At 37.5% G+C, this 26,063-nt stretch overlaps 1 protein-coding gene across 21 annotated transcripts in view; it reads right to left on the bottom strand.

Annotated features, from left to right (window-relative positions):
• The window catches only part of DMD (dystrophin), a 1,308,223-nt gene that overhangs the window by 293,212 nt on the left and 988,948 nt on the right, over positions 1-26,063 (bottom strand). For all 21 annotated transcript variants that reach the window (XM_069784897.1, XM_069784898.1, XM_069784912.1 and 18 more), the window contains 2 exons: positions 25,942-26,059; positions 253-464 (listed from right to left, as the gene is read on the bottom strand). In XM_069784897.1, coding sequence (XP_069640998.1) covers positions 253-464; positions 25,942-26,059 — 330 coding nt within the window. The remainder of the gene's footprint in view (positions 1-252; positions 465-25,941; positions 26,060-26,063) is intronic.

Genomic DNA, 26,063 nt, shown 5'->3' on the forward strand with positions numbered 1-26,063 from the left:
GAAATACTTGTGCTGAAAATATAGGTATTCCTCCTGTAAGATCAGCCAGCTATTTGCTATGACTGATAAGACCAACTTCGTTCAAGGATTATGTGACATATATTTTAGACTTTGTAAGTTAATTTCTTTCTAATTTTTTTTGTGGGAAATAAGGGATAAAGAGGTTGTTCTCAATGTGCGCTGTCCAATGAGGACATTTTCTTTAACAATCTAATTAACTCAAGCGGAAATATTTTAAGTGTCAGTAGTGACCTTAAGCTCAGTGTTCTGTTTTTTCAGAGCTTCCACGGTGTAGGAAATTTCTTTCCACGACTCAAGCTTAGCTTTTGCTCGTTCAAGAACCTGATCAGCTTCTTGTTTAGCTTCTAGCCACTGTGTTGAATCCTTTAACATCTCATGAAGCTGCTGTCTCCGGTTTTGGAGGTGTCCATGCACTTCATCCCACTGGCTCTGTATCTTTTCAACTGGTGAAACACAAAGGAAAAACAAAGGCCGAGTCACTTAAAAGCTTTTTCTTTTTTTCTCTTTTTTTTTTTTTCTTTTTAAGGGAGTAAAAAATAATATTTAAATCTTTCTAAAACTGACCATATTGGAGAGCTCTTGTACTTTTAAGCTGAATTGCAACTAAGTTAGTTTCACAAAGAAGAACAGATAAACTGTTCTGGGTCACGCAGTATGACACTATGGTACACAGCATGTGTTTCGATGCATATGCAGCCAGAAATGCCAGGTTCATGCCTCAAAATGCATTATGAAACAGGATCACATTTGAGAAAAAGCATCAGCAATAATCTTTCATTCTTACCAAATCAACACAGGGTTTAATATTTTCTGAAGAATAAGTCTTTTAGGGACTTGAGTAATATTAGTTAAAGATGTACCGCAAGTTATAATTAATGGCTATACTTTCTTATTTCATTAAGGCAAATGATAGCAGACTGCAAAGGCTAAAAAACTTTCTCATATGCTCATGTTAATTATAACATAATTATTAGTTTTATCCACTATTTGAAAGAGATGTGATTTATGGGAACTTAATAATCACTAAAATCACTGATAAGCATTGGCTAGAATCCAGCATCAGACTTGCCCATAGTAGCACAAAAACATCAGAAGACCTAGTTGTCTAAGCAGTTGAAGTTTAACAAAAAAAACCCCAGACAAACCAAAAAAACAGAACTCCACAAACAATAAAATCTGTGCACTGCATGAAGAAATAGGCATTTTAAATTTATTTTTTTTTAATTCCCTGAGGTTAGTCAGCACAAACTACGTTCTCAATATCTTCTTGAAGACTGCTTTACTACATTGAGGCCTTCTAGGGAGGGGAACAGAGATTCCTAGAGTACTCAGAAAGCAACTGAAATTATCATCGAACGGTAGTTCCAACATTGCATCTCTCACTGCAAGGGTGATTCCAGAATGGTGCAGGCTAAAGATTAAAGGGACAAGAAATGCTTCAGCATGGAAAGGAGACTTCTACCTATCAGTGCTCTTCCTTCTTCCAGAAGAAGGGATAAAGACCTTTCCACGGACTCAGCTGTGGTTTAGAGAAAGAGAAGAAAACCTTTCGGCATCCCCTGATCAAGCCTAGGGAGAAAAACTGTGAGTGAGCACACATAGCAGCATGTTCGAGTCAAAGGAAATGGAAAAGGAACTAAAGAAACAGAACTGGAAAACACAAAGCACAAGCAGAGCAAAGCGAGGATCGCCTAAGGTCCAAATACTTCAATTTAATCTGAAGCAAATCTAACCTCTCATTTTAGAAAGCTGTATATGAAGGTCACAAAACAGCAACTTATTTCTGTGCCCTATCTGGATGAGGATTTCTGATGTAAGCTTTAGGGTATACTTGAAACAACAAAGAGATTGTGGTCTACAGGAAGGGTGAATAACAGAAGTGTTGTTGAACTGCTCAATTAAAACCTCTGTGCTATGGCTACAACGTGTGGCTCAAGGGTTGTGCTGGAGGTCTAGGGGGACAAAGACTGGCCAAACACTTTCCACAGTGTTATCTTTCGATTCCTGGCAACCAGATTTTGGTACATAGCTGACAAAAAGTATAATAGCGTGTGTGTGCGTGTGTGTGTGTGTGTGATTTAAAACTAGGTCTACAACTATATTAATTCCTCATAATTGCTGCTTTTAATAAGAAATGCTGTTATTCCTTATAAACAAAAATAAAAATATTTATCAACAGATCTGTTCCATAATGTCTCATGAGGTTTGTATCTAAGTAAGACATATTAGCAGTCCTTCTCTAGGGACTGTGCTTTTCTCAGCAAGACTGAGTTTTTCATCACATACCACAGTCCTGGGATTCTGTGATGACCAATTCTCCCACCCAAGAGGGGAATGAGACTGCATAATTAAAGCGGTATTCAGGACATCTCAGGAGCCCACTTACACAAGTGACTATGAATAGAATACACAAGTTCCAAAGCTATGAAACACCTTTCCTTGTGAAAATACTTGGTTTATCTCCCTCAAAAAGGGAAAAGAAAAGCTCCTGATAGGGACACTTAAAAACCCCCATGCATAATAGTTTTGCTTTATTACAGATTGGAATTGGAGAGTTCAGGAAGTTACTAGGTAACCTAAACCAGAAAAACCTAAAATGTTGTTTTCTTGAACCAGTGAGAAAACCCACTTTAAAAAGTTCTTCAGTCGGGGATAAACACACCATGACATCTACATAATTAATCTGGCCTTTCTGAGCTAGAATATACGAAACAGTGTAGTACTATATAAGCCAAAATATGTAGAGATAATTTATTAGAGAGGCCTTTATATTTATGACATTATTTAGTTTAAGGTAACATAAAAATCCCTTCATTACTGTAAATTTACATCTTCAAAATGATGCTGCATTTTGAATGCAGACTATTGATTGGGTTTTGAATAATGAAAACCCCCATGCTTCTAAAGCTTAAAATAGGAGAATTCACTTCCAAAATGTACTGAAAACCACAGTGTAAATCAATGTCTCTTAAGGATGTATTTTGTTCCTGTGGATACTCTAGTGGGATGTTTCCCACAGAAGGAAAGGTGAACACCACTTATAGATTTATGCCAAACAAAAAAGTTCAGAAAATCCAATTTGAGTGGATATTGTGTTAGAACTGATCCCAGCAACCCACGAACCCCTCACCTGCTGCTAATGAGTTACTGACTGCAGATGAGAAGTGTCAGAGAATTGCTATTAAATAATGTTTTTGGACAGTAGAAGACAATTTTTCAAGTATTCTGAACATCATGGGGGTTTTGTGCAAGGGCACTGGAACATATAAAAGGTCTTCTCTGACTGGATACTAACAGGAATAGGTTTATGAAAATATTTAAGAGTGTTTTATAAGACAGCAATAAGGAATCTCAGTATGAAGTTCCTTCTGGCTAACACTCTGCCTATAGCCTTGGAAGGGTTCTTTCTGCAGTCAGGATTTTATAAAAATCCTTCATGTTACACTGAACATACGGGATTCAGCATAGGGAAAATAAATTTCTTCCAAAGTCCAATCACCTTTACCTGGAACCAGGAAGACAACCCTAGAAATAAGAAACAGAGTTCCAAACCAGAAAAACAGAAGAATCAATGGCATGTGAAGCAACTGTTCCAGAAAAGGATTTGCCCAAGTTTTGGAGAACAAAAGAAAAAAATGGATCACTACTTCCTACCTTGAATTTAAGGCCTTCAATAAGTAATATTCAATAAATTAAAAAAAATATATATAAAACAAAACTAAACAAAAAGCTATTGCAAGGATTACAAAATATCCTGAAACTTAAGTAAGAACATTTAATATGGCTAAAAAAACTAAGCTTTGGCAGGAAAAAGTAATGTAATTGTCCTTACTGCACTCTGGATCATAATAGCATATTACTGAGATCAGACTCTGATCTTTATCTTTTATCTATCATTGCACCTACACACTGTGATGACTATACATTGAAAACGCCTAGATAGACAGAACAAATGTGGCTCCATGTGCACTATTAATATCACTGAAGCACAAGAATTTTAAATAATTAGTAACAAAGACAAAAGCATTTTTCCCCCTATAGTTAAGTAGTTTCTGAAGCACCTCAGTTTACATTGCTCATTACAGCTAAGTCCTGTGCCTTCTCCATTTCAAAGCCTAATCTCTTTTTTAGTGTGGCACTCCCCCTTTATATCCCATTTTTTTCCTTCCCCACCCCTCCAAATTTGGCAACAGCACAACATCTTTATTGTATTAATCAGTATTTGAAATTATCTCAGAAGGATTCTTAATTATTCAGTATAGAATTTCTTTATCAGCCAATCTGCAAAGGGGCAATCTGGAAGAAAAAGGACAACATTTTTTTTATAGACTTAAGGAAAAGAAATAATTTAAAATCATTTTGTCAATCCATGTGGCCATTAACTAGATTTATTTGAATATAAAAGCACAAAAATATTTGACAATTAACAAATCTAAACTGTGTATCAGAAAGACAAAATATATACAACGGGTTATTTCCTGAAGTGAAACCCAAACCCCATCCATTTCCTAATCACGGTGCTCCAGGCAGAAGTTCTCATTGTACTTCACTTACACAAGTTTTGCGCTTGCTTACTGGAAAGTATCCCAGCACGGCTCCAACTGCTCCCAGTTCAACACTGAACTCTCTCAGATGAATGATTTAGGGGCATGGTGAGATTCTACCAGTATGTAATTTCAAGGTTGCTATTCAATTTCTTTTTTTCATCACTACTATTCACCAGTTGTTCAATAGTCATTATATCACTCAGATGGACAAAGGAAATTCTGCTGAACTGACCACAGATTTAGTAAGTTATTAGGAGCAATAACAAAGCAGAAAACTGCATTTAAAGCAATCAAACACAAGATAACTATTTTTCAATCTGGTTATCATTGATTTAGTACATTGAGGAAAGAATAATCTCAGTGAAGGAGATTGCTGGCTTAAGGTTCAGTTCTGTTTATTAACAAAAATTTTTAAACTGTTATTTTCATACTCTAGTTATAATAGAGAAACAACAAACAAAAACAAATCTTTTTTTCTCTATTAAGAGTTCCTATCATTGATAAGACAAATATAACTCTCTTCACTGAAAGAGTTTACTCTCTGCTGTTTATAATATAACAGCAGTGGAAACAACAGAAAAGGAATCTGAGAAGAAGCTGTCAGTCACAGGAGAAATAATGTTCATGTTACTATAAGTTACATTTAGCCTATGCAAAGATGAAAAAAGCAATTATTCCATGCCAGTTTGACAAGTGCATTGAATCCAGTACACACTCCAAAAAAAGTGAACAAGTAAATGAACAGCAACAGAATTTGTGAGGTAAAAAACCTCCACTTTCCTTGTCCAACAAATTACCTAAACTGCACCCATTTTGCCCTGTAGGAGTGTGCTTTTCAAAAGCATTATTGTCAAGATATTGACATTTTCCTATAAAAGTAATTTTTTTCACTGTAGGTTCATAGATTTGAAGACTAGAGGGACTAATGCAATCTGACCTGCTGCAGAATATAACCAGAGAACAGTGGAATTATGGACAGTTGTAATTCGTGTTACCAAAATAAGCTGCTGATGTTCCTTAGCTGAAAAATGAAAATTGTTTTATATGCGTCTTTGAGTGTTTCAATTTACTTATACCTTGCAACAATGATCATGATGAAAAGACACACTGAGCTTGAAATCTAGCCAATTCTGAAAAAAGTCTTATGAATAGTTTCAGATTTTTGTCGTAATCTCTTGAATCTTAAGGGTCGTTCCCCCCCCCCCCCGCCTTGTAGCAATATGAAACACCCAATGCATTGAAAGAAAAAAGAGTAACCAAGATCTCCATTCTTAGGGTACTGAGTAGCTTTTAAACACTATGGCTGTACAGAATGGCTGTTACTGGTAAACAGAATGAAAGCGTGAAGAAGAAAACATTTTACATTCTCTGCCAATTGTAACAACTTCAGTTGTCAATGGTATATAACAGGCTAAGAAATTGGTGGGTGAGGTCATTGCACTGCAGTCACAAAATCTTGCTACAGAACTGGATGCAGCCCTGGGCTGAATGTGTCTTGCACATCCATACGACCGCAAGCACACCACTTCATACCACAGTGCATGTACCAGCCACCACCACAAGTAGAAGACAGCAAGACATGGTCATACGCAGAGCTAAACTGAGTACCTAGAGATTGTAGTATTAGAAAATGCTGAAAACATAAAAACTGTAGGTTTTGGGGAGGAAGAGGTTAAAAATAGCCCAAGCACAACATTGTCATTGGTTGCCCTGGAAGCATATTACCTCAGCTTCAAAGTTGTCAATACAAGATTTTTTTCAATCCTATGCTATCCTGAAAATTACTCCTACATCTGCCTGGCATTTAAGTCCTTTACAATGTTGTGTTCAAAGATAAGTACACATTTGAAGATTCATCTTTGAAGAGTCCATCAGGTTGGATTCATTTCTGTTGGAGTTGCAGCCCCATGATACACTTTTCTTTGAAAGTCCTGAATAGCTAATCGTTATGTATTTCATCTTACTTCATATGCTTTTAACTAATCTATACATTTATCCATATAAAACTTAGCTTAATTAAACTTTTGTGGCTCTATAGAACACTAGTTTGTCTAATCCTAAAAATTCTAAGTGTATCTTACTAAACAGTGAGCAGGTTTTCTGAGAGGCATGATGGAGAAACTAGAAAATATGGATTTAAACAGAAACATACTAGGTTACTGCACTTTTTTTACACTTTTCCCTTTCTTTCACTAAACAGTATAATCTCCCACATAACAGGGTTAAATAAATTATGAGGAAAAAGAGATGTTTTTCACAGGGCTACAAGACCATTCTGAAGGCACAACAACCACACACTACATGCAAAGCTTTCTGATGCTTTCCAATTTTGGCTCAGTTTTCTGTAAACCACATGAGTGGAATCACAGTTAAAACATCACTTAAGCTTTGTGTTATCTTGTGGTTACCTTGCTTTTCATTATTGTATTGTTCTAAGCAAATAAACGTAAACTAACATTTTTTTTTTCCCTAGGAAAAGGATTCAGTTAAAGTTCTCCATTTGTGAATTTTTTCTTGCTGAAAGTACTCTACCTTCTCTTCTGCTGCCTTACTGAACAGGAGGTGTCTGACCTGAGTCTTATTCTTCAAGGAGGAATCACTTTAATAAAGTCTATCTTACAACATCCCTTGACAAAAGGATGCCGGCTCTGTTCTTAGGAACAATCGTGAATCTGCAAGAGATCAGTCTAGGGAGAACATTTGGGTAGTAGATGCAGAGTCAAATGAGGATAAGTTTAAAACATTTCTTTTTTAAATGCTGAAGTACTTAAGGAGTTACAGGAACAGTTATAACATCTACTAAGTTGCTGCCTGTAGGCTATCATTATGGAGTGGAGCTGGATAGGACAGAGTACACAGTAGAGAACAGTTGGAGCCAGCCTACTCAGTAATTTATGCTTCATCTGTCCTTCTTTATCTTTTCTTGTAAAGCAGTATTTCTCTCAACCTTTTTCAGAGGCTTATAAAAGTCGCACTTCTTAAACAATGACCTTAGAAAGTTATGGCAACACTTTAACTAAATATGGAAAAACACTAATAATGTGTCATCTAAGATATTTTATGCATCCCTTAGACGGTCATTAATGCGATGAGAGGATTTAGCCAATAAACCCCAAATTAATGGTGGAGTGGCAACTTAGGATATCTAGCTTAATGTGAAGTCTGTCATTTATGCCAGTAAGATGTCAGATATGGCTTTTATGCACCGTTAATCTATTAAGGTATTTATAGAAAGATTATTCCTTATCATATATGTATCATAATGTGTAACGACAGATTTTTAGAAAAGCTTATGGCTTACAAAAAAGTTAGGCAAAACAGAAAGTATGTACACAAATTAAGCTGCATATAAACAAGTGAATGAATGATACCCAGGAAGAAGGAAGGAACTGTAATCCTTTATACTATTATGCGATATTCTAGTTTCTAATAACAGATAGAAGGTATTACAAGGGAAAGCAGGAAGAGGTAGCGCTCAGAGCCTTCAGTTGTCTTTCTGGGGTGATGAAGAGCAATGAAAATGTACCTGAAAAACCTGTCAAGGCATGAAAGCCCTGGGAGGAAGAATGCTACCTTCCTTGGCTTCCCAGAGGCTAAGATAGGCAATAAGAGAGATTTCAACAGATTTAAATGTGGTTTTGTGTTTTTTTTTAAACATGCACACTCATAATCTCATTTTGTAGTTTGATACTTTTGGGGGGTAATTATTTCCAACTATTGCAACTCTATGATTTGATTTTGTTTTGTTTCACTAGGGTAAGCCTATTTTTCTTTTATCTAGAAATCACTTCCATATGATCAAACTAATGAAGGTCACTCTGTTCCTTTGGAAGTGTCAGATCAAACAGCATGAACTGAAAACTGTCAAGTGGTTTCCGCTAAGCGCCGAGTGAATAATTCTTCAGCACTGTGAAGCATGATTTACGCCTTGCTATACGGAGTGGGAGTTAGAGACCAGACTAAGCTGGTAGCACATCTAAAGAAATCAGTTTCTTATAACAAGCAAAAAGCAACTTCCATGACTGAGCACTGAGAAGGGCATGCGAGAGCTTATTATTTGGAAAACAGGTCCCTCGGAAAGCATTCACTAGTTTGTCAAGTTTTATAAAAGTATTTATGTATATAACATTTATCACCTCTCAAATGAAGTTTTCAAGATCATCTTTTCACTAAATGAAAAAGGGAGCAGATCATGGTATGCATGATGTGCAAGAGCATTTGCCTTGCATTTTAAAATGTTACACAACCTGTAAAATTTTGATGTGAGAAATAAACACTTACTCTAAAGAGAAGTAAGATTCTTCAGGATTTAGCATGAAATAGGTAACAAACCTAAGTGTAGTTTTGCTAGAAACCTACAGAAACAAATAAAAATATCTATATGCATATACACACAAGTATTGACTAGGGAGATGGATAGACAGATTAGGGAATGAACTTCTGATACCTCTCTATTGCCATCAGAGCCTTAAAGAAGTAGAGCAGGACGTTTACAGAGAAATGGACCGTCACCATCAGTCCCACTGCTCAGGCAGGATGCAGAGTCAGTAGTGATTCTTCCCTGACCCCAGGAGCAGGACGCATACGGACAAGCCACCAGAAGTTAACTAAATTATCTTCTTCTGCAGAGACACCCATATTTGGATGATATCAAAAAATAACTTTTTAGTAACATTGTACTAACTGAAAAACCAGAAGGGTCCCTTGCTGGAACGATTTAATCATCTTTCAAAATGTTTTATTCAATTTCCTTTGTTGTATGTAGACAAATAGCTACCGCATTATTGAATTTAGCTACTTTCTTAAATATTCGTCACATAATTATGAAGACTTACATTAGATTTAGAAATGATATTTAGACTGATGGAAGGTACCCAAACTGAAGCCAGAGGATTATGACTAATATGATTAACTAGATGAGTGAATATACAAGTAATCCAATCATTTCAGTTGTAAATTTATAGAAAAGTTTTTGAAGAACTTAATAGGAAAATGTCATTAATTTCTGTCTTTTCTTAGGGATGTAATTTTTAATTAGAAGTGACATGGCAGTTTACTATTTATCTTTGCCCAAATGTCCATTAATATTTTTTCTAGGATTTTGGTTACTTAAGCTATTAGAGGGAAAATAATTTATAATTATGAATCTAATTTCTGTTCATGGGTGACAGCATTTGTAATAATCAACCTACCTACAAAATACTTAAGAAAACCTTTTTGCAGAAGAAATACGACTTGTCTGTGCCTGTATTTAAAAATGCGACATTAAATTAGTGAAATGATATTCTACTTTCTCTGAATATAAACAAGAATGCTATTAGCATTATTAAAGTACATCAGCTTTCATATAACAACGCTTTCATAGACTTCCATACTTACTGATGCAAAACCATAACGGTAGGTCTGGCAGTTTAAGTCCTGAAATGTATGAAATTCATTACCTACCTAATGAAGCATACAGGCAATGAATTTCAGAATTCTTAGTACCACATAACTTTTTGTTGCCATCATACATTCATATTTACATCGTATATTTTTAATGTTTTCAGCCTCCTAACTCCTACTGAGTTTAGGCTGAGACTTGGTTTTCAAATATATCTGCATTTGTTAATCTGAACACTGATTTGTTTTGGTTTTGATTTAATAGATCCAGCTCTAACTGTACGGGCAAGACTGTGGGAAACCTTAGACTACCAAAATACCTAGAAAATTAAAATGGACTTAGGAATTCTGCAAATGTGTGAATATCAGCCTCCAAGTTACGGAAGCAAAGTTTTGCATATTGTTTATATTTCTATTTTCTTCTTCAAGAAGCAAAGTAATTTCCTCAGGAGAACCTCCACTCCCCACAAAAGCCATAAATCCAAAATTCAAAATTCAAAGACTGCAGCTGGCTTTGATTCATTTTAAAATGGATGAAAAGCAAATCTCTTCCTTCTGTTATTTGACATTAAATGTTATATGAGCTGTCAGAATAACATCATCTGAGCTTTTGTTTTCTATAACTCTCAAAGTCCAAATCCTTACCACTGTAATACTTACTAATTAAGCCATATCAGCAAGGGTAAACTGGCACACTTTGTGCAATGGTCAGTAAGCAACACAGCGGCTCCTATTTGTTGGTCTTAACTCTGAGACCGCCTGCTGGGTTACAGCTCTTCTCTACAGTATTCCATGACTGGGAATTACGAGCACAGACTACCATGAATCTTTTGCTGTGCTGCTTCTGACAAAGCCAAACCCGCACACTGATTCGACTGCTGTACCTCCACGGCACGTGCCTCTCACCGGAGGTCAGCTGGGAGACGGCTCTAGAGCTCCATTCACTCACCTACGCAACAGTCACGGAAAGTGGGGTGCTGGCAACAATACTGAGCTTAGTTCTGTGGATGAACCAAAAAGAGCCATGCACACATCAGAAAAAAACAGTGGGCCAAATCACAATATCATAGCTTTGACTTTTATTTTTGCCTTTGAAAGCAAAGAAAACTTCCAAATGAGCAAGAATTGATTTCAAAGCAAAGAAGTAAAAGTGTTTCTTTTTCAAATATTTCTATATTCAACTTCAAGCATAAATGTTGGGCATTTTGTATCTGAAGTGAGTTAACTTAATGAATTTGTTATTTCACAACAGAAATAGAAGACTGTATAAATTTGTTTTATTTACAAGTTACCAATTTCATAATCACAGAATCATAGAATGACTTGGGTTGGAAGGGACCTTTAAAGATCACCTAGTCCAACCCCTCCTGCCATGTGCAGAGACACCTTCCACTAGATCAGGTTCCTCAGAGCCCCATCCCACCTGGCCTTGAACACTTCCGATGATGAGGTATCCACAACTTCTCTGGGCAACCTGTTCCAGTGTCTTTCCACCCTCATTGTGAAGAGTTTCTTCTTTATACCTAATCTAAATCTACCGTCTTGCAGTTCAAAACCGTTGCCCCTTGTCCTGTCACTACAAGCCTTGGTAAAGTCTCTCTCCATCTTTCTTATAAACCCCCTTTAAGTACTGGAAGGCTGCAATAAAGTCTCCCCGGAGCCTTCTCTTCTCCAGGCTGAACAACCCCAACTCACTCAGCCTGTCTTCATGGGAGAGGTGTTCCAGCCCCCATGGCCCTCCTCTGGACCTGCTTTAACAGGTCCATCTCTTTCTTGTACTGGGGACCCCAGAGCTGGACGTAGTACTCAATAAATAATGCAGTGAAATACCAGATATACAGCTGCCTCCATGATATTTTTTCAGGGAGAGCTGACTAGAAATTCCAGCACAGACAGAAGCTTATAGAGTCAAAAGAAAGTAACATTTACACAACAGATTATGTATTGTACTGGTGATTTGGGTAAAATAATTACTTCTCTTACAATAATCTTCCTGAAAGGAGAAAAGCATCAGATATCACAAGACTGTAAATTAAAGACTGTATTTCTGGCCAAGACAAAAACAACCTTTTTCTTTTAGATTTACAATTACAGTCTTTTAGAAAAATTACATTAATATTGAACTAAGTATTTCCAAAGGTAAGTTAATTCCTCAGGGCTCTTGCTTTTACTTCAGACTGACATTTCCACACATCTTACACCCTATTCTGTCTTCCCTCTCACATTTGCACCTATTTTCTACATACTCCAGAAGATGCTATCAGTCTGATATTGGTTAATCCATTTTTTTTTAATGCAGAGAAAGACAATCTTAGCTTCCCAACACTTGAAACTCGTAATGGCCTGAAATGCAATACTTAAAAATAGGCTGAAAAATGACCCAGAGATTCTTCTGTGAACAGGTTGTTACAAATTTTTTTTTCTTCTTCTTTTAATGAGTACTCTCCGCTTATTTGGCCAAGTAGTATTATTGGGACTTTGTTGAAATTAAAAGCAAAGAAATAGTTAAATTTCACACTTAAAATGACCTTATACACTTCAAAGTAAATATTCAACAGAGTCAACTAAGGAAGTAACATACATTGCAGAAAAAATGTTTCTTCTGAAATTTCCAAAACGTTCCCAAACGTTTCAGCATTCCCTGTGTAGCTATACTGCTCGCTCTCTGTTTGTTTTTTTTTTTAAACTAAGCACTGATTAGAAAATGAAAGGCCTATCATAAAAATGCTGGTACTTGAACTATTAAAGGAGCACAGCTCTACAAGCATAGGGGCATGTAAGAAAAAAAAAAAAGTAACCTTTTTTTCACCTCTTTTTAATTTACAGAACTAGTTCTCAAGGTCACTTGAACTGGGTCCTTAGCTATGGAGCCTGGCATGACATACACATGTATTTGTTTCTTAATAACCAAATAGATAAATAAATTTTAAAAACCCCTCAACATGCCATATCTGTCATCTTAGTCCAATATTTTAGCTGACTAATAAAAGAAAAAAAATGTATAATGTGCCAGTTACACCAATCTTGAGAAAAGGACAGACACAGTAACTTGTCATTTACTGCGGATTTGGTTTGAGAAGGGGTTTAGTTTGTTTTGGGGTGTTTTGTTTTATTTTAATCAGACATCTGTCCTTCTTTGTTCATGTTCTCTTTGGTACTCCAACACAGGATCATAACATTCATGAGACACTAAATGGACTAAAGTTAATCAACTTTAGACAAAACAACACATCTCGTAGTCACTATTCTGATATGGCTGAAACTCAGCAAATTTTGAACCGAACACACTACATGGGTTTAGACTGGACATTAGGAAGCATTTCCTTACCCAGAGGGTGGTCAAACACTGCAACAGGGTTCCTAGAGAGGTGATCGATGCCCCAAGCCTGTCAATGTTCAAGAGGCATTTGGACAATGCCTTTAATAACATGCTTTAATTTCGGGTCAGCCCTGAACTGGTCAGGCAGTTGGACTAGATGATCCTTGTAGGTCCCTTCCAACTGAAATAGTCTATTCTATTCTATTCTAATTTTCCTACAGAGCTCAACATCCTGCTTGCAGGAAAACACATAAAATGGAGCAAAGAAAAGGTATCCAACGAACAGATTAAACCATTACTGTTGCCATCCTAATATAATGCTGCAGTGAAGAAAGCCAAGTGTCAAAAGCATAAAAATTCAAAGAGAATAATAATACTGGAAATGTAATGAATATTCTGCAAAATTATTACATCTCTTCATCTGGAAAACTGCACTCATTTCTACACTTAAGAAGATAAAGCAGACATAAACACAGTCTGACACTTCCCAGAAAAACTTCCATGGCACAGGCGTTTCCTCTACTGTATGCAGGTTCCCATCCAATTAAAATATAATGAAATGAAAACTTTTCTAAATATTCCGTTTCAGCTTCTAAGTCCCACCAAGCGCAGATGCCACCATTTTCTCACCATACATCAGACTGTTCAACATCTACTCTCCTTTGCTGTTACTCAGTTAGGGATTTTCCAGATCACTCTCTGATGGGTCAATTTCTCACCTATCATGCAATAGGCCTGCTGATAAGAAAGATGAAATATGAGCAGCTAATCTCCAGAACTTCTATGCTATTTCTGCTTCCATCCCTTTTTGGCATGATAAAGGATGACACAATCCTATGAGCATTGCTATCCACTAAACACAGGTTGAAAAGCCTCACAGTCACCATTTTCATATGCTTATGGTCCTGAAAAACAGCAATAAAATTTAAATCTTTGAATTATCTACAGTATTTCATAAGTCACCATAATGATGATTTGGCATATGTAACAGAATGAACCACCAACTGGTGCAACTACCCACCGAAGTCTTAGGACCTTTCTCACACAGGCTAAGCTGCTATTTACTCAGGTTGGACTTGTAAAGGAGCTTTGGGGCTGTGCAAAACACTCTTTTTGTTATTGGTTTATTCCCAACTCAAGCAAAACTAAAACCATGATAAATTTATATTGAGGATCGCCAAAGTAAAATCCGTAGGCCAAACGTGCTCCAGGGTGCTTAACTAGATTGTCTGAGAACAACTGCAGGTTCCAATATATGTTCTTTGTGTATTGCATTCATTTTAGAAAAAGAGATGGGACACAATGTACACCAAAATCTGCATTTGCCTGATATCACTGATTATGTGGCATCTAAATTTAGCTTGTAATCTCTGTAGAGCAGGACCTTTGTTTCCTGTTTGCTCTGTAACTACTACAGAAAATTATGGTCTGGCATAAATGAACATATACTGTTCTGACACAGTTTTTAAAATAACTGTGGACATTAAATGTTGCCCATCAAACTCTGGATGAAATGTCAGTGGACGAGTAATTTGATCATGTTTTGAAAAATCCATTTCTGAACAATTCCTTGTTTGTTATTTCCATTTATTTTCATTTTGACTAATTTGTCACAACACAGCTAGCATAGCTCTTCTGTTTGTATCATCACGGATAAGAATAAAATAAAATGGATATTTTTACTGTTTACATGTCTGCTTCTAGTCACATTTACAACATGCTGTGCAAGCTACTATTTCTAACACAATACTGCCTTGAAAGACTGGCCAAACCAGCAAAGACTTGGGTTTGTCATATTCAAACAAAACAGGTCAAAAAACCTATTCTTCCGAACATGTGGCAGACAAAGGCTGGGAGTTAAGACGTATTATCCCACATTATCTAGGTAAAGAACTGAACATATGAAATTAAAAGACTTTTCTGGAATTACAAAGAAAGTCTGTAGCAGATCTAGAAATTAAATTGAGGTCATCCTCACCTCTGATCGTACAAGAAGTTTGCTCTTACTGTATTTTCATTGATCTCTAAGGACAAAAAAATTAAACCCATATGCTATCACACAACTGACCTTAAGCATAAGGAGTAAGTCAGTGCCTGGTGTTTGGCAGGGGGCTTCCACTAGGAAGAAAAATGAAGGCGGCAAGTATTCCTTGGATGCAATCTTATATTTGCAAGGAAGGAATAAAAAAACCTGCTTGCTTTGTTGCAGTAGCCGGCCTTACCAGTAAGCTGCCTCAGTCTTTGCAAGCATTCTCTCTCTACTTTCCATCACACGTTTCTCTTGATATTCCAGAATTTTTTTTGTTACCCTTATCTTGCCTCTTCTTTCACCGATTACAGTTACAGATGCAACTGAATTAATCCCTAGTCCAAGTGTTTATATTAGCATTTGGGTGCCAGGTCCTGTTCCAGCTAAATAAAAACACGATTACTCGCTCCGTGACTTCATCTCCAAGGACGAAGCGTTTCCATCACTTTCAAAGCAATCTGTGACTTCTCACTGACAAAAGTCATCCTGTGTGGGTAGCTACCAGAGCGCAGCACCTTCACTGCTGATGGCAGCGTCCTTCTCGGTCCTCCCCGAGACGTTTCCAATGTGCAGTGCTGGAAGCACGGGCAGCGTTTCCGAGCAGAAGGCAGACAGGCCGAGGCACAGACCACCTCCACCTCTGCTGCTGCAAGTAGCTGGAGGTTTACTAAACTTAGGAATTCGGAGATATCTCAAACGGTGTCCGAGAACCTGATAAGACCAAGTCTAAGGGAAGAAGTTAACATCTAAAAATAAAGACTATTACTTGGCTAATTTTTCTTTCCAGATCTCGCACATTACAACCGGAAAAGTAATGGGACACTTCCTGTACAAACCCATGAAAACACCAACAACGCTTCTGAATAGGCCTGTGGAACCATCGATCCCTAAATCCGATACGGTTTTCCTGCACTACCTACGCTACAGACAGAGCCCTGGTCTGAGCTACGACGGTGATTTTCACAAGACGGGTCCTAGAAAGCGGAGGTAAGCAGGAGGGCTTAGCCGGAGTGAAAGATAAGTGCAATTACACGATGCAAACGGAGCAGTAAGGGAAGAAGCAACACAAAAACTGACGACGTAACCCAGCATTTTCCACCTGGGGGACAGAGAGAAGAGGAGAGGAAATGGAGGAGGTACAGGCAGGTGGACGAACATACACCTCCCAGGAGTCCTCGCAGTCTTCAGGAAAGAGCCATCGAGCTCCGCTGGGGCCACACGTCGCCTGGGAGCCCGGCCGCTGTCTGACCTGCTGCCTCGGCTCCGGCAGCACTGGCGGCGCAGCCCCGGCTGGGGCGGCGGGGCCGGCCAGGCCCTGCGGGGCGCCTGGGCGGCAGGAGGCCATGAGCTGCCCCGCGCCGGTCACAGCTGGTTCCAGCCGGTGCCCGCCGGAGCTCCCGCCAGAGAGAGGAGCCGGCGGTGCCTCTGCCCAAACGTGCGGCAGAGAGGGCGGCAGCAGGCGGGGTTGGAGGTTGGTGAGGAAACACGAAAGGAGAGAGGCGAGGAGAAGCCTGGAGAGACAAAATGGAGGACGGACGTGGGAGCGGGGCTGGAGGAGCAGACGTGGAACAAGGCGCTCCGGCACGTCCTGCCGGCCCGAGCGAAGCCCCTCAGCCGAGGGCCTGGACAGCTTTTAGTCGGGGGGGTAGCTCAGGTGTCTTTTCATAACACCACATCGCATCTTCAAAATGGTTTTCATAGTTGTAAATACAAAAGGTTAGGTTTTCAGTGTTTTTATAGATTATTAAAATAACCCATGAAAATACATGGAAGTACAAACATGAAAATGCAACTAGTATGTGTAACTGAAAAAGTGATAAGTGGTTTTGATACAGATGGCAGCAGATGTGCAACAGCACAGTTCCTGGCAACTTCTGTATTTCAGGGGTTTTCTACCAGATAAAACGCGTGAAAAACTCCTGATTCCCAAAAGTGCTAACCACTCGTTAAATTCTGCCATCTTGCCCAAATCTAAAAACAAATGCAAACCCCAAATTACTCTCTAATCAGTTGCTGACATCTATTCTGACAAAAGATATATTCAGGTATGTAACATCATCAAGTCCAGTAATAAAGAATGTCACCGTTGCAATGTCAACATTCACAACAAGAACTCTTGTAAAAAGTAAATCCCAGTAAACAATAAAAAGATAGCTAAACCCAAGGCAATTTAATATTAAAAAAGGCAATTTTTTGATGCTTGTATAAACTGACCGAACTTCAACATTTAAAAGATCAATTAAAATAAAATTATTAAAGTTACTAACTTGAAATATCAAAACCCTATATAAAGAGAGTGAAAACTAGGAAGATAATGAGGCTTTTTTAGGTAAATGGGATGCTTTTGTTAAAAATGGAGCTTTATAACTCCCTTAGAGAAATAAGGCAATGCATCCAAACCATATCCTGCAATACTTCTAAGACTTTCAGACTTTAAACATATGGAGTAGTCCTAGCATTTAGCAAGAAATAGAAACCTCCTATCTAAAAAAAAAATTAATTTTCCAGGACCTTGAGCAACTACGCACTCACAGATTTTAAGGTTAGACAGTAACTTTATTGATTGCCCAAATGGACCTTATATAAGCACAGTGATGGAATTTCATCAGTAGATAGGGAATTTAAATTGCTTATAAAAAGTCTTTAACTTTGAAAAATAATTCCTAAAGTATACAATGCCAATATGGTTATAAATAATAGGCAGTTGTTTCCCCCTCTTTCACTTTTGGAACTTGATCATTTTGGATATTTACTTGCAATGGAGATGGGCCACAAGTATGGTATAAGTGGTATAAATATTTCTAATGGCAAATTATTAACACTAGTCCTTTTAACATAGAAACTTGACTGAGTCTTTCTGGTATCACTCAAAGAGAAAAAAAATCTGTTCTGATTATCTGGCCACTACACAAGTCAATGGAACATTCTTCTACTACTGACAAGATGCAAGTCAAACCTCTTCAGCCTTTATTATTTTCAGATTTCAAAGTATTTTATATAACTGTTAATTAACATTTGTAAAATGAGATTGAATCCAATTTTGAAATCCAATGTAATTAAAACCAGATTTTTTGCTGTAACACTGTAAATAGGAAGTGTCACATTAGATACTGTTAAATATGTTGAAAACTCTAAAATAACTCAGTGCTTGCTTTCCTGAAAAACTGCAAATTCTTGGCAGTTTTAGTCAGTGAAATGTCTTGAAAAATTAAGGTAACACTTCTCTAATTGTTTAAGATATGAAAGAAAGACTTTGTATCCTGAGAAGTACTCTCAATTTAGTTCACATTTGCATACTATTGAATTCTTAAATATTCTTCAGAAGGATATGGTACTAATGATTTCGGAGACAACAGAGTAAATGAGTAGGACCTGCAATCTCACCCTGTGTGGCAGTTCCTTACCTTCCCTTTACATTTTGGTTATAATACTTTTGCAAGCAAATTTGCTTCTTTCTGAAGCTACTGAGACGCTGGTCTCGTTACACTAAAAAAAGAGAGCTCCTTCAAATTGAAGATTTCTATGAGCATTTAAGATTTTCACAAAGACTTTAGGAACAAAGGCAGGCAGTTACATAAAACCAGTCTGTTAAAATATGACTCCCCTTGAGCATAAAAGAAGGAAATGATGCCCCTAACAACCCTATTAATAGGACTTACCCTAGGAGGGGAGCAGCCAATAGTACTTGGGGAAAGGAATTGCCTGCTGACAGCCTGTAAACAAGACTTTCTGTCATTTCATGTCTGCTCAATGGTTCTGGGCAACACTTACTTTCATCTAATTGGTGACTGGGTAGGTTGAAGGTTGCGGGGGGCTGAAGTTTTATATTCTTTGGCCCTTTTGCCAAAATTACCTCTATCACCTCAGTCTCCAAACATTTTAAGAACAGCAGAGTAAACCGCAGAATATTGAATAGGCTTGAATTTTCTTGGCACTATAAATTAGAAGAATTTTTTGGTCTGTATTCTGACAGACTACCTCTATTGATTAACTCAGTCCCTAAATGATGACCAACAGAGGTTAAAAAAAGACACAAAGCAGACTCAAACACCAGATCTCCCACAACGCCATACCAAATCCTTCCCTAGGCTAAACTGGGAAGTACGTTCTCCTTCTGTCAGGTGATGGTATATCCCAAATCTTTCAATGAGTTAACTTCATGTACCCATGGCTACATCATACAATAATGCATAACCTATTAGTATGAAGCATCCCCCTACCAAACCATGCTTTCCTTATTCAGGGTGGTTTGGTTTTTTCATTTTTTGGTTTTGTTTTTTGTGTGTTTTTTTTTTTTTCTTTTCATTTTTCTGGGCCTAGTCAAAATTATTTAAAGGCTTTAAAAAAAAATTTATTTCCATATCAGTCTTTCTGAAAGGTCTCTTTCTGCAGCACAGCCTTACACTCCTTACTTTACCTTTGCTGTTCACAAGCTCACAATTAGCAGAGAACTCACTTTGTGGTCATATTTTCCTGATGAGAGATTTGGTCAACCATTCTGCTCTCCTAGTTATTTTGGAGGATAGATGACAAAATTTTACTAACACTTAGGATTTGGTCAAAATTAAGTGCCTCTATCCAACACAGGAATCAGGGATCTCCAGCACAGACTGATTTCTAGGAACAGAAAACTTAGAACTTTCTTATCTATTTAGGAGTACCTGGTCTAGAACTAGCCGACTATGTTCCACCTGAATTACCACACAACACAAAGTTTAGTAATTATCTCTCTTCACAGGCTTGAGAAGGTAAGTGAGCTCTGAGCAAGCCACCAGCACTGACATCACCTAATACACTTAGCAGCTCTGGGGCTACCGAAAAAGCTATGCCACTTTTACTCAAGAATATAACCAGAAATGGAGGAAGGTCACCTTGTAGTCTCTCATCCTTTTTAGGAGCACTACAACACCTGAGGCAGGCAGTTTAGATCTTGCCCTTTGTCCTCTGAGCCGTATGCTTCTAGTATATATAGCCTGAGAAGTGACATACAACTGTAATTCCCCCATCACTCAGACATTTCTGGGGCATGTTATTTCCCATTCTTAAATGGCAACTCTCCCCAGTGTTCCAAAATAACTTCTTACTCCTTCTTAAAATGTCCCATAACTTTCTTACAAATCCTGTAGCAGCAAATCTGTGCCAAGGAAGTGGTTTCAAATGAGGTACTCTTCCCAGTAACATGCTACCCCTTTCAGAGCTATAGTTTTATCTTGTTATTGACATTTAACAACAAACGCTTTCTCCCTTCCTTCATTTCCATGGCATAGAGTTCTCATAGGAAAAAAACAAAGTTTGAGCTGTAAAGAAGCACATTAGGTTGATTAATAAACTCTGCATCTTTATGACATAGGAAAGCTATTATTCAGGTTCTTGAGAAGTTCTTGAAATATGTGGAATCTAGAGAACAGAATACTGGGGATCATTCCATAATTCAGCTTAAAAATATCAACAAGATACGTGGGCAAACTGTATACAAGTACAGTTTTCTCTTACACTTTTCTTTTACAGTCTTGGTAGCTAGGAGTTTTACTACTGGATGACAAATTCCAGATTGTATGAATTTGTTTTTTCAAGTGGTAAACTCTTTATTTGTATTCAATAGCTCTAAGAGAAAACCACATGGATGGCAGTACAATGGAGATGGCTATTTTATTAAGATGTCGAGAACAACAGTACAGCTGTAATTCACTGTGGAGTTTCCATACATTTTGCTGTGAAAGTGATGACAAGTTGATGATTTTGCCATAAAACTGTCAAATACAGCAAACTATTCAATAAAGGCCTTTTCATGGAGTGGCACAGAGACACTCAGACTCTTTTCACTTTAGTTCAAGCGCAGCTCTCCTAACAACCAATTATAACATATAGCTTTTCTTTTTTCAAAAAAAAAACCCCAAACAAACAAAAAACTAACCACAAGACCAAAATAACTCTTCTGAAGACATCCTCTATAAATTATTCATACATTTGTGGACTTGGTTTTAAAAACTGCCAAATAAATCTCAAAAGGAATCATTTGGTCCCAATGCGTAATTCTTGATGAAAAATAGTCCTCATTGAAATGCTTGTATTTATTGCTATTATTTATGTATTTAATGTAATAGAACTTAATTAACCTCTCAAGTGATATTTTGAGAGTTCACTACATTTCACACAATTGCTGAAGAAAGATGTGTGTTACTTTGGCTTCTTATAATCTTGAAAGGGAGATTCTTTAGTCAGTAAGAGATTATTTCTTCATAGAGTCCTATAAATATTCATTTTCTTACCTCCTCTACCGCTTACACAGCCAGAAACCACATTACAAAATCAGGATGTAAATTACTAGCAAAGTAAAACCGCAGAAAGGTTATTCACTGTTATCTTTTGCATGTGTGTGAACACAGCAGTAGGAAGGCCTGCTATTTAAAGTTTCTTACATTTCCAGGATCTAGCAAGAGCTAACATAGCCTTTGTAATTACTTTGGTATTTCTGATTCTAAGACTGTAAATTTGTTTTTATTATCTCTCAGTATATTTCTATATTGACTTGTTACCGGCTTTACGTATTCTATACATAGGAACTGATGGAAAATAAAGGGAATTTTCAAAGTTTAATTACTTTATTATATTCAAAGTTGCTTATAAACTCATTCAATTTAAGGAAACAACATTTTCATCAGCAGTAAAGCAAAGTGTTTTGGAGCTGTGATGCATTATGTAGAGAAAAACGTTATTGTACAGCATATGGTTCTGTTAGAATAGAATGCTTTATCAAGGGCATTAAAAGAGCAGAGAGGCATCTTGCTTTTCCCCACAACTTTTCCTCAAGACTAAATGTAATTATTATTCTTATGTATTCTTTAATGTTTAAGTTGTAAACAAACTATGATTTACATACAACAGAGATTTGAGTATGACATTATGTAAACATAACACAAGCTTTACTTTATAGAGCCAAGTTCTTTTTATGTAGTATAGCTCCTGAAATTTCATACAGATAATGAAGTAAGAGTGGAGAAAAAAAAGGTTCAAAGGAAATAATCCAATTGTATGAGCTTATCTTTAATTTCTGTTTTTATTTCCTAAAGAAAGACTAAACCTGTGCAATACTATGACAATTCTGTTGAAAAATAATCTCATGATCATTGACTGTTTTCCAGTTCTTCTTAGAGACTGTCTAAGAAATGTCTTTTGATTTGCTTGATTTTGTATAAAATGTTTACCTTGCTTGTTTTTATAAATACTTTCAAAGGCAATAATGGCTTCTAAATATAATTCAAAGTGAGACTTTAACGAGCATAACACACATATTTCTGCAAGCAGAATGACTCAAGAGTTGCCAACATTAGCTAGCACAGAAGCCAGAACCTTCAGCGTTTTAATTCCAGTTGATGGCATGCTGACCCACCCTGTGACCAAGAATGCAGTTATCTTGTAGAATAGCTACGAGTCTCATTTAGTATTTATAATATATCTGTTCAGTAATATAGGTGGGATGATTGTGTTTTGGTTTTTTACTAGCACCTTAATAGCAAAAGGCAATGAACAAAATATTCATACAAATTAGTTCATCTTCTCAGCTTTTTACTTCTCAAATGTGAGATCCCATGTTTCAGCCTAGGAAGAGGTAGTGCACTAGATATAGTCGAGTCTATCAGCTCCTACGTGACAGACTAGCACAGCACAGCCCTGCACTCCCTTTCCTTCGTGATGGGATCCGATGCATTTGGCACCTGATAGTGCGACATTACAGAAGGCTGCACGGGAGAGCGGTACACAGCTGCTGCAGAGGAGCACAAATGGCACAGTGCTGGTGCTCAGGTCACGAAACTGGATAGATTTGAATGAGTACTAAGAACTGCTAAGACATAACCATGGTAACCTATTTGTATTCATGAAGAGGGAAAAAAAACCACAGGAAATAGGAAACAGTCTGCAGGTGAGGTAGTCAGGGAGGACTTGCAGCAGGACTCTGGTGCAAAGTCCAAGTATAACGGAGGGGATGCTCTCTAGGGCTGTGGGGGACGTGCAGGCCTTAGCAAGGGGAGCAGGTTCTCTGGTCCGGGGTTCATCTCAGGCTGCAAGCAAGTTTCCTGGGGATGGACCTGGGGACGACACCCTGGGTGCAATAGGCTGGGCTCCGTATCTGCTGGACTGCAAGGCAAAACTGGGTGCACTAGGTGGGAGCGCTGCACAGCACAGCAGGCTTCAGAGGAGCTGTGCTGGGGATAAGGAGAGTCTTCCTACGTTCAGGACAACATAGTGCTGTGAAGGGGTGGGAGGGGTGAACTACTCCCACGGTAGGTGCAGCAAGAACAAGTGGATCCTGTCTATAGAGGTATTTAGCAGGCCTAATTCAAACCAAACAGAGCAATTTCCATCTTCTTCATACAACATACAGGGGAAAAAAATAACGTCATGCAATTAAAAATACGAAAATTACTATTGTTCTTTTAAAGAAGTACTTCAGGTGACAGTATGCCACATTTGGCATATATTTGGAAAAACCTTATGTGTCATATTGTAAAGTCCTAGCATTATTTTCCCCCTGGAAATATCATGATCTCCTTAAAATTCTAAAGGAATAAATACCTCTTGAATAGTGGTTAGTACTACTTACAATTGTACAAATATAAACTAACAAAGCATGAAAAACCTTCATGAATCTAGTTTGCTGCCTCAGAAGACTGGATCAAAAAGGGCCCTGATCATACTGTATCTCCCTCCATTGCAGAAACGCAGACCCTATATATTTCTGACAATAAATACTTTACTTGAAGATTGTTTCATTAGCAACAACAGGATGATGTTCGAAGATGCTGTACTACAGTAAGATGTACTTGAAAGAACATAAACGCACCTGACCTGTATCTATTGCATCGTAAGTTGTACTTTTGCAGTCAAGGATATTGACAGTTACAGCATAGAAAACTAATTGATAAAACACAGCAAAAATGAATCTTTAAGTTCAAAACCAGCTAATCAGTTTGGGAATTCTTACAGACAAACACTAAGAAATCATCATGTAAAATATATTCACCACACTGCTAGCCACAGATGCAAGCTGTCATATAGTGGGGTTACCACATACTCATTCATGATTTACAGTCTGATAGCTTGCTTTCCTTTTTTTTTTTTTTTTTTCCTGTATGAGAAAGAAGCATTTAATCTCTCTTAGAAGGCAATTTCACTTAAAGTGAAGTGCGGTTTTCCAACAGAACAAAATTTAGTCATGCATACAATTCACATGAGGGCATATAGGAATTATGCTTGCTTTTCATGTAAAGTCTACAATTCTCGTCTTCAGAAGACTTGCCTCAGAATTAAAAATTAAAACATACTAGAAAATACTGATGGGAGTACTACATACGTTGGCTTTGAATAAGAACTGTAAAGTTAAGGTATATATACACACTTCATCCGAATTCAACTGAGTATGCGATTCTAAAATTAATTTGCATGTCAAACAGGAACAGGTTCTTGTGCAATATATAAGTGCTATCCATTTCTTCTCAAACTTCAAACAAAACAAATACAGCTTCTCTCTCTCTCAGTAACATGTTTCAAGGCCAGGAAGAGAATAGCAGTTAAACAATGTTATTTCACATAGGATATAGTTCAATAGTATCTGTGTGTGCTCCTAACAACAATGCAGTCCAAACATGCAATGTGATTTTGACATATTATGGAAAGTATTTACCTGATGGAATAAAAAGAAAGAAGTAATGTATGTGCGTATGTGGGGTTTTTTTTCTTTTAATTATGGGGATAGAGAAGTTTAGCCTACTTATACGCTATCCGTGTCATCAGTTTCAGGGAGCAATCCCTGGTGTCCAGGCCAAGATGTGCAGAACAGTTTGCATCCACCTAAAGTGAACTGGCTGTGTCCACATGCAAAGCGTTTGGCCTGAATCTTCTCTAAGCTCCACAGGGGACCTTTAGGACCATAAGAAATTCATTTTTTGTAGTTTTTAGTCCTGATTACTCAATAACTGAAGATATGTAACAGTCCACCACAAAGGGCTGCTTTTATAGCATGACCTTGAGAGTACGTTTCATCCCATAGTGAAGGGCATGAGGACATGCAAGCATCCAAGGGTGACAACACTACATCTCTATAGACTTCTTCTAAAACTTAACCTACTAGTTTTTGCACCTAAGACACAGCTAGTTGGTTAATTTTGGAAAGGGAAGCCAGAACTGAAGAACTAATACAGACTAATGCAGAGCATCATCAGACTTGTGTGTCAACTGAGGCGAGATGAAAGAAGAGGCTGCAGCTGTACTACAGGGGATGGAATTGAAAGCTTCTTACAAGCCTACGGCTATACTCTGTGAATTCTTTCTTTTCCCTCCTTGTTTAAGAATAAATGTATTTCTTTATCTGTAGTGATCACATTCTATAATTTCTACAATGTGCTTCCACTATGAAGACAAGCAATATGAAATTAAGGTGAAAAATTTGGAATATACTATCACTGACTTTCACTTACATTTCTTCTATATGCAATTTGGAAAATCAGTGTGAGAACTGTCTCCTGATGGAACTCTCCTTCTCATGGCAAAGGCATAAATTGTCTGAAAAATGCTATGCTTATCAGGTATCACAACATTTTTCCATATTTTCTGAAACATCATATGATAGCAGAATCACCACTTACTGCGGTCAGTAATTATCGTTCTGGCCTCTTGATTGCTCGTCTTGTTTTTTAGATTTTGTGCTGCAGTTATTAGTTCATCCAGTTGGGGACGTCTTTGCTCCAGATCCTGTAGTATTGCCTAG

Source organism: Haliaeetus albicilla, chromosome 6 (genome assembly GCF_947461875.1).
Source record: "Haliaeetus albicilla chromosome 6, bHalAlb1.1, whole genome shotgun sequence".
Lineage (NCBI taxonomy): Eukaryota > Metazoa > Chordata > Aves > Accipitriformes > Accipitridae > Haliaeetus > Haliaeetus albicilla.